At 44.2% G+C, this 17,956-nt stretch overlaps 1 protein-coding gene across 7 annotated transcripts in view; it reads right to left on the reverse strand.

Annotated features, from left to right (window-relative positions):
• DGLUCY (D-glutamate cyclase) overlaps positions 1-17,956 on the reverse strand; it is a 94,362-nt gene that overhangs the window by 36,177 nt on the left and 40,229 nt on the right. For all 7 annotated transcript variants that reach the window (XR_004645444.1, XM_034768093.1, XM_034768092.1 and 4 more), the window contains exons 4-7: positions 16,833-17,031; positions 15,463-15,613; positions 13,463-13,585; positions 6,212-6,409 (exon numbers count right to left, since the gene is read on the reverse strand). Coding sequence is in view for 6 of the 7 variants with exons in the window: in XM_034768093.1 (XP_034623984.1) it covers positions 6,212-6,409; positions 13,463-13,585; positions 15,463-15,613; positions 16,833-17,031 (671 nt within the window). In the remaining variant the exon portion in view is untranslated. The remainder of the gene's footprint in view (positions 1-6,211; positions 6,410-13,462; positions 13,586-15,462; positions 15,614-16,832; positions 17,032-17,956) is intronic.

Consider the following 17,956-nt stretch of genomic DNA (forward strand, 5'->3'; position numbering starts at 1 on the left):
CTAATGGAGAGGCCTGAGGTCGTCAAGGACGGGAGATCATGTAGAATGTTTGGAATATTTGCAGTGGTTGCAGAGTATTGGTGGAGTTGTGCCCAGCTGAAAAGTGCCATTTGGCCAGGCAGCAAGTTCTAGTAGAATCCTTCTCCTTTGGGTAAGGATAGCCTGAACAGGAGCAGAGCATGAGCATGCTATGTACCTGCGGATCCGGGTTGAACTCATCCTCCTTGTACACCGACGGTTCCAGTTGCCAGGAGGGAGAGGAGCGGTACGATTCTTGAGAAGTGTCTGGACACCTGACATAAGAATCCCATGGACCCCAATAAGGTCAGAAGGACAGTCTATTGGTTGCGGAGGACCCAAAGTAAATCAGTACCTGTGGTCCCTGGGGAGGTCATACCCGGAGGAATAGAGAGTGTGACTCTTTGAATGTCTGTCAGAGATCGACTGTCTCCGTGGAGATATTGGAGTGGTTAGCACATCCGACTCATCTGAGTCCAAAAACTGCTCCATCATTATGGGAGCACTCCTGCCAGAGGGTTGGAGGTGAGATGGCTCCAGGGACACCGACGTAGACTCCTCCTCTGGTGTAATAATATCCCTCAAGAGGGCTGGGCTGGAGAGAAGTGGAGACTGTGGATAAAGGAGGAGTATATTCTCCAAAGTTATGTAAGTCTCCGAATGCCCCAGTGTCCGAGGTTTTCTGGCGGTCAGATCCAGTGGACCTGGTGCATCTATGGAAACAGCAGTTTTTGGACAAATGAGGCGGTACTGGTGGTGGGTCCGGACCAGTGCTCGTAGACAGAACTGGTGAAGGTTGGTTCTTATGCTTCAGTACCAGGGTGATCAACAGAATCAGCATATCTTTCTTTTTATGTGTTTGCTCTCCAATCTGGGACTTTTTAGAGGAATCGGTTCCTTAGGTTCTGTGTGCAAAGTCTCACCCAACCTGAAGAGGCTTGGGGAGGAAGTACATCTCTTATGGACAGTCCTCAATGGGGATCTGTCCTTATGCCCATGAGAGTATCCTCTACCCTTATGGTAAACCTTAGAAGAAGACTCTTTGGGCTTAGGTACTGGAGGCTCTGCTCCTAGGCATGTGCTTGGAGGGGCACTGCTTGTTATTTGAGGCTGATGTATGGGCTGGGGATCTCCCTGGCCTAGGTCAGAAAGGGGCCTCACAGCCTTTTCTATCAGGTGTTTTCTCGGCAAAGCTCACAGGCTTCTTGAGTTCTGTGTGGAAATGAGCGACAAATACTGGACTTTGCAGAGATATGCACCTCACGCAGACAGTAGTGATGTTCGTCACTGATGGAGAAGGAGTGAGGGCAAGAGATGCAATTCTTGAAACCCAGGTCTCAGGGCATAGTCCCAGACACAGGGAAGGATTCCCCAACCAGGGGGGGAAACCTCACACTATACTAACTGAACATTAATTAATTAGTAAGCTAAGAAAAATAAACTATTTACAAATGTCTTTACGCGTGGTACAAAGAGTTGAAGGACGAGAGGTCATAGGATTCTAACTCAGGTCATGCAGTGATAAGAAGGGACTGGAGAAGTGTTGGCCTGCACTGTCTCTTATATGCTCAGTCAGGAAGATGAGGAGACCTACAGCATGTGCGGGCCAGTAGACACTGCTTGGAAGAATTTCTGGACTCGGGAGCCTGGTATAAATGTGTAGCCCCATGTGGAATGCACATAGGTACATCACTTGAAGAGTAAGCTCTGTTTTCTTCTTAATGTGCTCGTAACACCTGCAGCTAACCATTAAAACAATGGATGGATACATTCTTCCATCGCTTCAACAGGTGAGTGTTCAGCTAGTTTTGAGTTGAGTTCTGGGTTTATTTGTTTTTATGGCTTCTCACATGGAAAATGAGTCCAATCCTGGATTTGCAAATGTGGTTGCATGCCTTGCAAGTGTAGTCACTGGGGGGAGAGCTTGAGGCGTTGGACTTATGACATGCTCTCTTCTCCTGCAGAGACCTCACACACCACTCTTCAAAAGTAGACACGGCCTCATGGCATATACCTCTCCATCTGGGTCTCTCCAGTGCAATGAGTTCCCAGATTTTAATGTCTATCTTGCATGCATTGAGATTGGCCTTCAAAGAGTCTTTATATCTGAGGATGGGTCAACCCTTAGAGTGGTTTCCTGTGCTCAGCTGACTGTAGAGCACCACTTTCGCATACAGGAAACCTCCATGTAGACTACATGTCCGACCCAACAAAGTTGAGCCCTGATGAACATGCTCTCAATGCCAGGGATCTGGCAACTCTCAAAGACTTCAGTGTTGGGGATCCTATCCTGCCACTTGATATTGAAGACAGATCTTAGGCAATGAAGGTTTAAGCTGTCCAGCTTTTTGATGTGATATTAGTAGAGCATCCATGTCTCACAGCCGTAGAAGAATAAGGTGAGTACAATAGTGCAGAGGATTTTTATCTTAGTTCTGAGGCAGACTCCATGCTCCCTCCAGGGCCTGTGAGTGAGGCTGCCAAATGCCAAGCTGCCTTTGCCAGGCACTGAGTGATCTCATCATTCAATATGGTGTTCCTGGAAAGTATGCTATCCAGTGTGACAGACCCAGACCAGTGGGGTACAGAAGTCTGGTAGAGGGCAAATATACTGGTCACTGGATGAGTAGTTTTCTGTTCCCTGAGTGACCAGAGCAGGGGCTGCACTAGAGTAATCAGGAACCTACTAGAACCAGTTAAGGCAGGCAGGCTAATTAGGACACCTGGAGCCAATTAAGAAGAAGCTGCTAGAATCAATTAAGACAGGCTAATCAGGGCACCTGGGTTTTAAAAGGAGCTCACTTAAGTTTGTGGTGAGAGTGTGAGGAGCTGGGAGCAAGAGGTGCAAGGAGCTGAGTGTGAGAGGGTGTGCTGCTGGAGGACTGAGGAGCACAAGTGTTATCAGACACCAGGAGGAAGGTCCTGTGGTGAGAATAAGGAAGGTGTTTGGAGGAGGCCATGGGAAGTAGCCCAGGGAGTTGTAGCTGTCATGCAGCTGTTACAGAAGGCACTATAGACAGCTGCAGTCCACGAGGACTGCAGCTGGAACCCGGAGTACAGGGCGGGCCTGGGTTCCTCCCAATTGACCTGGACTGTGGGTTCTTCCAGAGGGGAAGGTCTCTGGGCTGTTCCCCAACCCACATGGTGAATCTCTGAGGCAAGAAAATCCACCAATAAGCGCAGGATCCACCAAGATAGAGGAGGAACTTTGTCACACAGAATTTTCTGATAAAGTTGAGGGGTGTGTTGTCAATTGTGATGATAGGATCATGGTGCTGGTGATACTGGTGGTCTACTGCTGGCTGTCTTTTTTCAACTGAAGCACTTTGAGGCATAGGCAAAGTGGTCCACAATAAGCTGGATGTCCTCAAGCATGTGTGCAATGAAGACACAGTCATATTAAAACAATGACTATAATAAAATCTCATGTTTCTTGGTCATCTGTAGGGGTCTGAAAGGAATTTATTCCCCTTCAATACACAATTCGCCAAATCCATTCTGGGTTTTTTTGCCTTCCTCTGAAACATCAGGAATTGACCACAGTTGGAGGCAGGACACCAGGCAAGATGGAACAATGCTCTGAAGTGGTACCTGGAATCCTTTGTTCCTAGATGCTTAGCTGTTGAATCTTGCTCATGTGCTCAGGGTCAAACTGATTGCCAGATTTGGGGAAGAAGAAGGCAATTAAAATTGCTGCAGGCTGTGCAAATTGCAGACTGTTGTTTCAGAGACTCAAAGGGAGTTTGAAGGACTATCACTTGTTTCCCAGACTTTAAGGAGCTTGCTTTCATGCTCTACAGAGGGTTTGGACACCATTCTACAGAGACTGAGAGGGATAAAATTTCCCAGAAAAGAACCCTAGAGGAGTGTATGTATGTATGTGCACATAAGTATATTTTGCACTGAGACTTGCAAAAGTAATAAGTAATAAAACTTGGGGAAAAACCCTTAAAAGAGTTGTTGTTGACATTGTTCACAGTTACTTCAAGGGTTGTAGGTAAACTGTTATGCATTCATAGATAGATAGATAGATATTTAGTTCATAAATTTTCCATTAGAGATTGTGTCATTCTCCTTCTATCAGAAATTAAATTCTGTATAAACCCTGAAAAAACTAAGCTTTGCTCTGTACTACAGCAGAAAGATAAGCTGAAGTACTGAACAGGAAAGAAATAAAATACCTGATCTTAGTATGTTGCCTTCCCCAAACTTGTTATACATGAACATTTAAGCTAAGCAAGATATTATTCCATTCAGAAGACGTCAGTGTTTAAAAGTACATAGACAAATAAAATCCCAAGCATGCTTTATATATGAAGGAGCTGAAAAGCTGTTAAAGGATGCAGTAGCCCTCGTCGACATCATCTCACATAGGGAATTATCCTTGAGCTGATGCCAGTATGTTTAACAGCTCTGCAGTTCATATACTAGCAATTGCTACTAGTATTCATTTATATATAGGGCCCTACCAAATTCACGGCCATGAAAAATGCGTCATGGACCGTGATCTGGTTTCCCTCATGAAATCTGGCCATTGTAGAGGGGGTCATGGTATTGCCACCCTTACTTCTGCACTACTGCTGGCGGCGGCACTGCCTTCAGAACGGGGCAGCTGGAGAGCGGTGGCTGGGAGCCCAACTCTGAAGGCAGCACTGCCACCAGCAGCAGTACAAAAGCAGGGGTGGCATGATATAGTATTGCCACCCTTACTTCTGTGCTACTGCCTTCAGAGCTGGATGCTGGAAAGTGGTGGCTGCTGGCCAGGCACCCAGCTGTGAAGGCAGCATTGCTATCAGCAGCAGCGCAGAAGTAAGGGTGCCAATACCGTGACCCCCCTACAAAGCCTTGCCAACCCCACCCCCCAACCCCTTTTTGGACTGGGACTCCCACGGTTACACCACCATGAAATTTCAGATTTAAATATCTGAAACCAGGAAATCTCATTAAATCCTATGACTGTGACATTTACCAAAAGGGACCATGAATTTGATATGGCCCAGTGCTTAATTTGTGCCAGGGCTTGCCAGGACTGAGCCCTGTCACCTCTAAGCTTGCCACGCAAGTTATGAAAGTAAATAATTGCTTGAGCCCTGGCACCTAATTGCTTGAGCCCCAGCACCTCTTTCATTACAAATTAAGCACTGGTAGGGCCCTATTTATATACAGTAACTAGATTTCTTCCTGGTGAGAACTAGCTTCTGGTCTCCAGTCACCTTGCAGCAGTCAGGTGCAATCTGCCTAGGGTTTTCAGTGATGGTCAGCAGTACATGATGTTAGCATGAAAATGAGTGTAAGGCAAACCCTCAGCTGGACCAGGGCTGCTCACTCAGCTATGACTCACCCCTCCAGCAGAGCCTGCAATGACTCATCTCTCAGGCATGCTGCAACAGCCTATCCAGGGGCAGGGGCAGATGATCCACAGGCACAGGTATTTCACACTCCCCACCAGAGTCACAACTTGCTCTCTGCAACAGCACCATTTGGCTAGGAATCTTCCTGCTGCCTCATGGTGTTACAGATTTTCTAGGCTTTCAGCCTGCCCTTGATCCTATCCCTGTTCCTGCCCCAGCCTTGCCTAAGCCTTGTCCTAGCCCGCTTCAGCTGCTCCAGCCCTGGTCCTGATCTGCTCCCAGCTCCTGACCCCCAGATCCTTGGACTGACTCCAGCCCAGCTTCGACTTCATCCTGCTTCCAAATTCTGACTACAATCCTGAGTTGGCACAACTATGGACTCTGACCCCGGTTCTTACCCACGGCTTGTCCCTGGACCCCAGTTTCAGTGCTGCCCTCGGCCAGGTCCCAACTCTACCTCCAGCTTCAACCCTTGATATCTGTTCTCGGACACTGCTTTAACCACCAGGCCTGACTGTCTAGAACTCAGAGTCTGAAAATGAGACCAGGAATGGGAACTGAATTGATGCCTGCCTTTATCCGGTGCAGACCAGTACCTTAGGCTGGCACAAAGTAGTCCATTTGGTAAGATGGAAGGGGAGAAGTAACAACGTTCTATCAGAATAACCTAACAGTGGAATTCTTTGTAACATTTGGAATTACCTTTCAATTTTTACTATTTAAGGTCACCTGTGCAATATCTAAATGAACGGAATGGATCATACTAATTTAGTATGACAAATCCTATGTTTCCAGAATGATTAATTCTTCATTAACTCAAGAAAAATTTTTATTTTTTTTACCTGGATCTACTCCAATTAGACTTTCTAGCTCTCTTATCTTTTGCACAGCTGTTTCTGATGCAATGCTATAATGCAAAGGATTTTGAGAAATGCAGTGGACCGTGGGGATTTCTTTAGAGTTATGAACTGGAGCATCTTCATTCTTCAGGGCAGTAATAAACATGCACCCAGGAGAATGTGTAAAAGCCAGCGGAGACTCTACAATAGATGGAAAAACTTCAATTCAGTATGCTAATATACTAATACAATATACAATATACTAATAACAAATAAAAATATTATTGATAAAGCACCGGAACGATAAGAAAAATAGAAAAGTTGCACCTAAAACATATACATGGTCCCTACCCCAAAGAGCTTACAATATAAGATGACAAGTGACACGTGAAGGGAGCTAATCAAATATATACATAAGTAACATTGTAAGTTTGTGTGTATGTGTGTACATATATATATATATAAATATATAAAATATACACACACAAACACATCGGAAGGAAAGAACGGGGGCTTATGGATCAGTTGAACGCATTTTCACTTAAGAAAAAGACTATATGAAATTGTATTTAGATGATTGGGCTTATATTTTCAGAAGTGTCCCCATTTTTGTTACCCAACTTGAACGATTTAGAACCTGATTTTGGAGGCACTGAGCACTTGCAGCTCCTAATGGAGTTAATCTGAAAATCAGATCTTAGATGTCTCAAGTTGGGCACCTAAATCAGTGATAATTTTGACAATTTAGGTACAAGTGACTTGCCTATAGTCATACAATGGGTCAGTGGTACAGCTGGGATTAAAAATATAATCAGTCACCCACTTCTGTAGTACAAACACTAAACAACATTGCCTTTCTTTAGTATCTGTGAGTTTGCTGTATAGTAAATGCGCGTGAGAGGCAGCCTATCCACTGTAAGCACTGCTCTAGTCCATGTTACTAAACTCACTTTGCAGAAGCACTAAAAAAATACACTGGGCCTCATTCTCCACTGCCTTTGCCTTGTGTAGTCATTTAGACACAATGTAAAACACTGCCACTATGATTTGCAAGCATTTCACATCCACTGTGCCCTCATTTCGCATTAAATATAAATGACTGCATAAGGTACAATGTAGAGCTGTGTGGAGAATGGAAATGCTGTTTCACAAAGAATCCTGAAGTTTGTTTTTGTTGTGATTTGGAACAAACCCCCAAATTTTTGAAATTCTCTGTGAAAGAAAATTCAGGAAAAAAATTTTTTTGGATCAGTCAAAATGGTTTTTTTTTGAGAAAAATCAAAATGTTTTGTTTCAGTTGACTTTATTTTATATTATAAAATATAATTAGGCTTGGCAAAATTAGATTTTTAAAATAATTTTGACACGTAATATTGATGTTTATTTTTAAGCATTTTGTTGTTGTTATTGAATTAAATTTTTACATAGTGTAAAATTATGGTTTTAAAGAACAGTAAAAGCTGTGTTCTCCGGCCCTGTACCAACCAGAGAGCTCTATAAACTGGCATTTCTAATCTTCATAGAAAGTCTGCTTTATAGTCCTGGTTGGTGCAAGGCAGGCAGGCTCCCTATGTGGCTTCCTGGAAGTGGCGACATGCTCCTGCTGCTCCAAGGCGGAGGAATGGCCACAAGGGGTTTGGAGTGCAGGAGGGGGTGCAGGACTGGGGCGCGGGGGGGGGCGATGAGGGTCACAGGCTCTCGGAGGGAGTTTGGGTGCAGGGGGGGGCACGGGATTGGGGTGCGAGCTCTGGGAGGGAGATTGGGTGTGGGAGGGGATGCGGGGTGCTGGATCCGGGGGGGGGCGCTCACCTTGGGCGGCTCCGCGCAAGCAGTGACCAGTCCCTGTGGCCCTTAGATGGAAGTGCAGCTAGGTGGCTCTGCGCACACTGTCCCCGCCCCAGCGCTGGCTCCGCAGCTCCCATTGGCTGGGAACCGTAGCTAATGGGATCTGCGGGGGGTGGCGCCTGTGGACGGGGGCAGCGTTTGCAGAGCTGCCTAGCCGCACCTCTGCCTAGGGACCGCAGGGACTGGTCGCTGCTTGCGGGGAGCCACTTGAGGTGAGCAATCCCACATTCGGCACTTCGCGCACCCCAACCCCCTGCCCCACACTCTCTCCCACACCCAAACTCCCTCCCAGAGCCTGCGCCCTGCATGCCTCCACTCCCTCCCTCTTAGTTAACCAGAATTTTTCACTTACCAGCACCCCCCATTCTCCCAACATGCCAGGTAAAAAATCTTTTACTGTATTCTCCCCCTATTTTTAATCAATTTAATTTTTTACAGTTGCTGGAAATTATGGGGGAGGGTCAGGCAATAATTAAGACAGTATATGTTGAGGTTCACAAAGTTAAAGCTATATAACTATCAAAACAAAAATTGCCAACATCACATGTCAAAATGTACAAAGTAAATATCCTTAAATCAAACTAAAGTTCTCAAGCAGCATTTTTCTTACTCTGTCTATCTGTAAAGTTAAATTATTATTGATGGAAAGATTTTTTTCATCATTTTATGTGTGTATGGTGAAATCTATGTTTACTGATGGTTAGCAATTAAAATCTAATCCTTCCAGGTGTATATATATAATATAATACAGAATTTGAAAAAAATGTGAAAGAAAAGCAGTTTCAAAATGAAAAATCAAAATGGTTCTTTACCAAAATGCTGAAACGGAACATTTCCACATAACTCTTTTTCTCCAATTTTCCTCCTAAACAAAATTTTGGTGAAATTAACATGATTTTGCATTTAATTTTGATTCTGACGGAAGAAGAGGTTACTTATCATCTTGTACAGTAACTGGAGTTCAAGTTGTTTTGTCCCTGTGGGTGCTCCATTTGAGGATGTGCATGCGCTTGTGCACTCTCGATCAGAGATTCTTCTGCTAATATATCCCACAGGTCTGCACCTGTATTGTATGCTGCCTTACGCTCCAGTAAGAGGGCATATAGATAAAAGCAGACCCACACCTCTCCAGTTCCTTCTCAACCTCAGAGCATAATAAAAGTCCGAAGCAAAAGGAAAAGGAAGGTGGGAGTGGAGCACCCATCCAGACAAAACATCTCAAAGAATTCCAGTTACTGTACAAGGTAAGTAACCTCTCCTTCTTCGAGTGTTGTCCACTTGGGTTTCTCATGAGGAGACTACCAAGCAGTACCTTAATGTGGAAGAGGATGCTGAGGAGGTGGATCCAGTACAGAATGCAGAACTGCTTCACAGAATGTCATGTCCACTTTGGTGGCATGGAGTAAGGGATAATGCTGTGAAAAATATGTGAATGCAAGACCAGGTGGCGGCCTTGCAAATGTCCTTGAAGCATACCTTCCTAAGGAGGGCACTGGAAGTAGATTGAGCCTGCATGACGTGAGTAGTGACTCTAGGAGGGTGGGTACAATCTATGTCTCATAGCATGCCAAAATGCATCCTGATACCTACCCACACAGTCTCTGAGAGGAGATTGAATGACCCATCATCCTCTCTGCAAAGCAAACTAAGAGCCTGGGAAAAACCCTGAAGGGCTTAGTTATGCCTGCTTGAAGTTAAAATATGTTGATATGTAGTGACAACTTTTGAGGAGTCCATTTGCCTTGGGCTTTAGGATTTTGCAGTTGAGCACCGGAGGCTATAAGGGAGGCAACTGTGGTGATGATGTGTGTGGGAGATAGACATGAGAAGGGGGTTCCCATGCAGACTTTTAAAGGGTACTTCCAGCATTGAGGGAGTCGAGTACCATCTGAGGGCCTGACATCTCCCTGGACTGCTTGTGCCTGCTGGGAGTGTAGGCTGTCTTGAGCCAGGCTTGAAGACACCAGGAACTCAGCCTTGCATGAGGGATTACAGAAGTTCAGACTGCCATGTGTCCCAGGAGCTGAAGACAAGTTCTCATTGTGGTTCGTGGACTCTGCTGTAAGAATGAAGATCAGGTTGGATCTCTTGGCAAGCCTGTCCATAGGGAGGTATGTTTTGGCTGCCTCCAAGTCTATGCATTGCACGGGTGTCAGGGTTTATATGTTGAGGCGAAGGCTTTGGGGGTGGAACAGAGCCCCCTGTGAGAAGGATCCCTGAACAGAAATCTCGACCAAAGTATCAAAATGGTCGTTTGGATGAAGTAGCCATCTGAAAGGTGACAATGGAGGATAGGCCTTTCTTGTGCCTAAACCTTTTTTGGGTGGCTCAATAATTCTTTGAAATGCCTGATAGTACACCGGATGCGAGCATTGTGCTGTCTGAGATTTGCTATATTTTCACTTTGTAAATGGAGTATAGATACCAAGAAAGTGCAATGTCACCCTGGAGTCTTTGAGTGAATGAAGAGATCTGACTGTATGTCACTAAAGAGCTTAGGCCCTTTAAAAGGCAAGCCCTACATAATATTTTGTACTTCCTTGAGCAAGCCAGAGGACTGTACCCAGGAGGTCTGGTGCATGACTATGGCACAGGGCACAGAATGAGAGGCCATATCCTCCTTATTAAGGGAGGCCTGCAGGAAGGCTTTGGCTATTGTATGACCATCTGTAATAAGAGTTAGAAACTGCTCTCTCTTGTTCTCATAATAAAATGAGAAAATTTACTATAATAGGTAACGTCATATTTTGCCATCAGGGCTTGGCAGTTGGCAACTCGGAATTGGAGACACTGATAAGTAGCTCTTACACCTTAGAAGGTCAGATGGTTAAGTTCTTTGTCAGATATTACTGACTTCTTTTGTTCGTGGCATTGACGACTAGGGAATTAGGAGTGCGATGAGAAAACAAGTACTCCAAGCCTTTGGCTGGGCCATAGTACTTTTTATTGACCCTGTTACAGGTGAGTGAGATGATGGCCAGAGTCTGCCACACTGTGTGGGTTGGTGAGAGAAGGGCCTCATTAATAGGTAAGGCTATCTTGCCCTGAGTGAAGGCGTGCAAGATGTCCACCAAGGATTGCTTTTGTTCCTGGATTTCCTCCAAAGGAATCTGTATAGCCTCTATTATGCATTTCATCAAGTTCTGAAAGTTATCCATGTAGGATGGCAGAGAAGGCATAGTTGTCTCTTCTGGGGCAAACTTCATCTGAACTCTTGATCCTCTGATGGCCCCTCTTGAGTAGGGTGAGGAGGCTCCTGAGCTATTGGTGGATGAGAATCCTGTTGGGACCTCCTGTGTAAGGATACCCTGTAGACGCGGTCCTCATATGGAGCTCAAGGGCTCCGAAATACCCCTGGAGAGGGGTGTAAGGGAAAGGCACTACACGTCTTGGGTGGTCTTGCCAGAGCTGTTGGATCAAGTGTCTGCTGGCTCCTCAGGTCTCTTCTTCAGGGAAGACCTCAAGAGGAGGAGGGTGATAGATGGTACAGCCCTCAATAGAGACCTCTGAATCAGAGGAGGTGTTCTATGTCTAGTGATGGAGCTGAAGGAGTCTGTACCAGGGCTCACATCAGTATTAGAAGCCAAGGCAGATCCAGCAATTGTGATGGTACTGGTGGGTGGATCTATACCTGAGGCTGCAGCGATATCAGGGAATATGTTTGGTCAGGGTGGGAAGACATGTGCCAGTGGGAAAGTCTTTGTGGTACCCCTTAGGAACAGGAACTCGGGTTCTTCGATACCATGAAGGCTCTCGTGAGAGAGGTACCTAGAAGCTACCCGTGAGCCCGGGGAGTGTTCCACCAGATTAAATATGTCCAGCAGTACAGGAGGTGGTACCACAGAAGACCACGGTCATTCTGGAAAGATCTAGCTGTTGGTGGACCTGGTAAGATAATTTCTTCTAAGAGTCCTTCCAACTGGAAGAGTCTGATCTTGGTACCAATGAGCAGTGGTGAAAGTAAGGCGGTCCGGTGTACCGGCAAGAGCTGGTATGCCGTTCCGGACTGACTGGCTTCCCCAGGCTGGCGATTTAAAGGGCCCGGGGTCCCCTGCAGCAGCCGGAGCCCAGGGCCCTTTAAATCGCCACTGGAGCCCTGGGGTAGCGGTGGTAGGGCTCCGGCTGTGATTTAAAGGGCCCAGGGCTCCACCCGCTGTGGGGAGCTCCTGGCCCTTTAAATCACTGCTGGAGCCCTGCCGCCATTACCCCAGGGCTCCGGCAGCGATGCTCGGGTGGCACTTTAAAGGGTCAGGGCTCCCCGGAGCAGCAGGAGCCCCTGGCTCTTTAAATCGCTGCCAGAGCCCTGCCGCCGCTACCCCAGGGCTCAGGGAGCAGGGATTGTGCGGTGATTTAAAGGGCCAGGGGCTCCCTGCCACCGGAGCTCTTGAAGCCTGGATGGGACATGAGCCTCTCCAAGGGCTTGTCTACACTACCCGCTGGACAGGCAGGCAGTGATCAACTCAGCGGGGGTCAATTTATCGCATCTACTATAGACGCAATAAATTGACCGTTGACCGCTCTTCCATCGACTCCGGTATCCCACCAGAATGAGGAGCGCAAGCTGAGTAGACGGGAGAGCGTCAGCTGTCGATTTGCCACACTGAAGACACCACGGTAAGTAGATCTAGGTATGTCAACTTCAGCTATGCTATTCACATAGCTGAAGTGGCGTATCTTAGATCAACCCCGCGCGGTAGTGTAGACAAGCCCCAATACAGGAGAGGCAGCTGGAATGCCTATCACAGAAGGGAGAAAGACCTGTGTCAGATTTAGAAGGGCTTGAATCCTGGGATCTTGGGCATACTCTGCCAGGAAAGCTGCCAGTCAAGAAGGCCAGAGAGAAAAGGAGGCCCTCAAAGAAAGAAGGAACAGATGAGGGAACCCACCTTCAAAGCACATCTGTGCTATAAAATGTAAATTAACAACAGCAAAAACAAAACAAATATCAACAACTAAAAATTAATTGTAAAACAAAAATAAAGAGTAAAAGGGCAGAAGAATAACTATGTCAACCAGATAGCTGATACCACAGAACTGCATCTCAAGCTGCAGGCAGTTAAGAATGAACTGGAGTAGCATGGTCCACTTCTCCCTATATGTTTTCATACTGGAGCACAAGGAGGTGTACAGCGCAGGTGCAGCCGGTGCAGGCACTACTAGCAGAAAGATCTCCGATGGGAGAGTGCACGGGCATGTGCACAACCTCATGTGGAGCACCCATTGGGAAATAACTCAATGAACTGTTCCAACAGAAAATGGGTCCATCAAAGATTTTTCAACCAGCTCTAGTTCAAGGCAATGAAGATCAGACCCACTAACCACATCCTACCAATAAGAACTCTCTCAGTGTACAGTGAACAACATAAAAATGAAACCACTGTTATCGCAAACATAAAAAGTCCATCATACTGCAGTTGCTGACTGCTTCCACCCCTGTTACTCCACAGGCCCAAAACACTGGAACATCCTGAGGGTGAGGCTGAACTGGATCTCCATAGTCTGGTCTGGAAAGGTTTTGGATTCCTAATAGGCCTATGATTGACAAACAGTAAAACAACATTAAATTCCAGCAAAGCAGTAATGGTATAAAGCTGAGCTCATCCAGTGACACTGTGTTAAAATTGCAGCATGGAAAGCAGTAATGACAAGGCCAACCTATGACTCAAATGGCCTGTTAGGCTCCCTTAGTATGCATGTATGTGTCCTCGGTTCCTGTCCTAATATTATATGCCTTAAATTTTTTTTGTATATTAGTAAAACACGGATGATGACATTTTATTACATATTATATTGGCTATATCTGAGACAAATGAAAACCTGCTGAGCACTCTCTGAATTTTACAGTTCCTAGGAAACGTTCTTACAATAGCTGATCTGTTCACTCAAGAGATACTTTCATAAGAGTAGTGGTGGGTTATTCCTATTTGCCCATGCAGGCATGTTCCTATCCAGTGCTTTGTCCAGCCCATTTTCATTAGCTAAAGATATGGGCCTTCACTACTTCCCTTTGGCAGTTATTCCACAGCCTATTAGAGCTCACTATCAAACTTTTCCTGTTCTTCAGCCTAAATCCTTTGCTTGAATTAATTCAATTATTTTTAGTTATGCTGTCCTGGATCATCCTAAACAATTGCTCTCTCTCCTTTGTGTTTACATTCTTCAGACACCTGCAGCTGGTTTTCTTATTTTCCCCCCACCTGCCCTAGACTTTATTTGAGTAAACCACATGTGATTATTTAAAATACTCCTCAGAGACCAACAAAAATAGCCTCTTAATCATTTTTGTTGCTCTTCTCTGAACTCACTCCAATTTGTAGTTTGCCTTCTAGAAGTTAAATACCCAGACCTGTATGCATTATTCTAGGTGCAGGGTCACTAGTGCCATATAGACCCCCCTCCATGCTCCGTGATTTCATATAGCCAATAACGTCACTGGTTTTTTTATTACTGCCATATCATAACAAAAGGTCATTTCTAATATGTTTTCCACTGTTGTATTATTTTCTCTGTCCTCACAGTTGTTTTTAACACATCTTAGTTCAACATCACTTTTAAATGCAATGTGATGTTTACTTTCAGGTTCATTAATGAAGATGCTAAATAATACCGGACTTACAACTGATCCCGTCTTGAAACTGCCATCTCCCAACACTGCCATTTATTGTTACCCTTTCCAACGATGGGACAGTGCACATATTCAAGCCAAACCACATGTATTTTTCAATAAGATTTAATCAAATACTTTACCGAAATCCAAATAAACTACAACGAGGAGTCCTTGTGGCACCTTAGAGACTAACAAATTTTGGGCATAAGCTTTCATGGGATATAATCCACTTCATCAGATGCATGGAGTGGAAAATACAGTAAGCAGGCCAATTCAATTAGGGTGGATGTGTCCCATTGGCCTCGTTAGCACTGACCCCCCACTTGGTAAGGCAACTCCCATCTTTTCATGTGCTGTATGTTTATACCTGCTTACTGTATTTTACACTCCATGCATCTGATGAAGTGGGTTATATCCCACGAAAGCTTATGCCCAAATAAATTTGTTAGTCTCTAAGGTGCCACAAGGACTCCTCATTGTTTTTACTGATTCAGACTAACACGGTTACCACTCTGAAACCTGTCACCAAATAGACTACATTACTTCTTTCCCTGTTTCACACATCCATCTCTTTATCCAACACATTTTCTCTGTTCAGTCACATCAAACCTTCACTTTCAGCTAAACTAAACTGTAAACAAGTCAGTACCTATGTACCTATAAAAAGGTTTAGGTTTTTATGTAGCCACTTGAAATTTAGGCTGAAGTTTATTGTCCCCCATACTTTTTGTCAATTTTTTCCCTTAGCTTTATGGACAGTGTAATACACTCCTAGAATGAAATGTATGGAAAGTACACTGACCAGGGTTACCAATGTGAACTGGTGCTCCATGTGAGTCTTTCAATGGGCAAGAAGCTTCCACAACTGCTTCTAACTGGTCTTCAGGAATTGGTCTCATTGTGACCACTAAATTGCAGCAAAAACTAGCAACTCTGCAACAAGGCATATCTGTCTGACAAAATTTAAAAAATAACCAAGGCATTAGCAGGAATTGAAGAACTACCAAGGCTTATTTTCAGTTCTGAAATGACTATGCACCCTTGAATTTACAAGGGGCACATTTTAACATACATTTTTAAAGGATTTTGAGTAATATTGTAACTAGCATCCAATGAAAATAATCCATTTCCTATAATAATCAATAGTGAATAAACCAGGCATTCTACCCTTCAGCTCTTGTAATTAACATGTATGACAGTGAATATCTTCTGCACCATTAATTATATTCTAAGAGCTAAATCCTTAATTTGGCATATGCAGCACAAATCTTGGTAAACCCAGATATACTGTGGACCCCAGATATGTAGCCTTAACTGCTGTTTTTTTCTCCTTCTATTGGGGGAAGGGGTAAAAAGCATAAAGAAAAAGATCTATTGGCCACAACTCTCCATGCATGCTAAAATGCAGAGAAACTGCATATAGCAGAGTTTGCAGAAATCCTACAGATCTACCCACCCCAAAACTGGCAATATTCTATTTCCATAGTTCCATTGGGTCAGGGCCTTTCCTGTCCATGGAAGAGGAGCCACAGATTGGTCCTAAGAAATTTTAATTTTGAGTCATGTCCACTTAGAAACACAAATCTAGGTTATAAAGATAAAATGTCATTCCAAGTTAATTTGTCATTTAAGATATGATAAGCAAACCAACAAATAATACTGTCTGCACAGGTAATGTTTAATAAAAGGTATCAGATTTCAATTAAAATATAGAGGAATAATAGTTAAGGATCATTCATAGGTCTACATTCAAAGGTAGCATTTATTTTATCTTGATATTGCCATTACTGCAATAAATAGTGATATTTTTAAATTCTAGAATGTAATAAACACAATTAGACAAATTCTTCTTTGTAAACAACTTCACGTATTTTCTCCAACCTGAAGACTAACATAGGCTCTCACTGTGAGAGTGATTTTTTCTTCTCATTGAGACCAAGAAAAAAACAAGCATGTTGAATGATAACGCAAGGTGAAACAAAAATCCATTGCATAGTACACTCAACCTTTTAACTAAACAGCAAATCCATGTGGAAATACTAAAAGTGGTTTAATAATAGTCAATATTGTGTGTATTGGAGATGGTCTGCAGTACAGGTTTCAGTGTACAAAAATGTGCTGATGTAACCCTATCTGAACCTCGATGTAATTTAACAATTATTGTGTTCTTACCTTGTACATGCTTACGTTGCATTTCTGCTCAACGTTCCTTAGAGGAACACCAACCTTGTGGGCTGCCTTTTCAAATGAGAAGCTGCAGCCTAAGTAAAAAGTCACCATGTCTTTAAGCTGATCAAAATAATCCTTTAGGCTTGTCGAAGTGCCAGTACAAGCTCCATACTCATATATCCTGTATTGTTGGCAATCAGTTCTAATGAAATAAAGAAAGAGCTATACTGTCACAATTATCACAATTTTTTTTTAAGCAAAATGAATTATTATATGAAGAAATGTTGGCTAAATTGACATTCATGAAGTGTTAAAGCTCAGGATTTTTCCTGTTCTGTCCATTTCTTTTTCTTCTTGGTGATAGTGTAACCAACACAAAAAAACTGGTTAATCTACCTTGCTGTAACTGTTGACCTTTAATATGGGTTGCACATGTCTGTTCCACTGTAGGTGTGAGTGCACCCTGTGCACAGATGTTAAAGATTTTTTTCCCCTCAGTGGCACCAGTCGGTGTGGCTTGAGAGCCCTCTGTCACCATGCACCACTGCATGCTGGTATAAGAAAGCAGAGCTGCCACTGACCCGCCATAGTTCCTTTGTACCAGACAAACTCCAATAGAGAGGGGACGGTGGGAGGGTCATGGAGTGGACATATGGAACACATCTTGAAGAATAACAATTAAAGAAAGAAAGGTAACTGGTTTTTATTCTTTGAGTGATTGCACCTGTCCATGCCACTGTAGGTGACTCAAAAGCAAACATGCAAGGAGGTGGATTCAGAGTCTACCTGAACAGTGATTGTAAGATAGCCTGTCCAAATTGGCATTATCTCTGGACCAGTGGTTCTCAACCTATTTACCACTGTGAGCCACATATGCAGCTCTCTCTGTGTTATGTGGGCCGAATCCACACAATATATATACTACCTCTATGGTCCTGAAGCTGTCACATGGGCAACAGCTGTGTGCTAATTGGGCTGCGGGCTGAGAACAACTGATCTTGACTGACAGAAATGGCATAATGAGATGCAAAAGTGTGGACTGATGACCAAGTGGCTGCTTCACAAATGTCTATAATAGGCACTTGCGCTAAGAAAGCTGCAGAAACTGTCTGTGCACTAGTAGAATG

Source organism: Trachemys scripta, chromosome 4 (genome assembly GCF_013100865.1).
Source record: "Trachemys scripta elegans isolate TJP31775 chromosome 4, CAS_Tse_1.0, whole genome shotgun sequence".
Classification (NCBI taxonomy): domain Eukaryota; kingdom Metazoa; phylum Chordata; order Testudines; family Emydidae; genus Trachemys; species Trachemys scripta.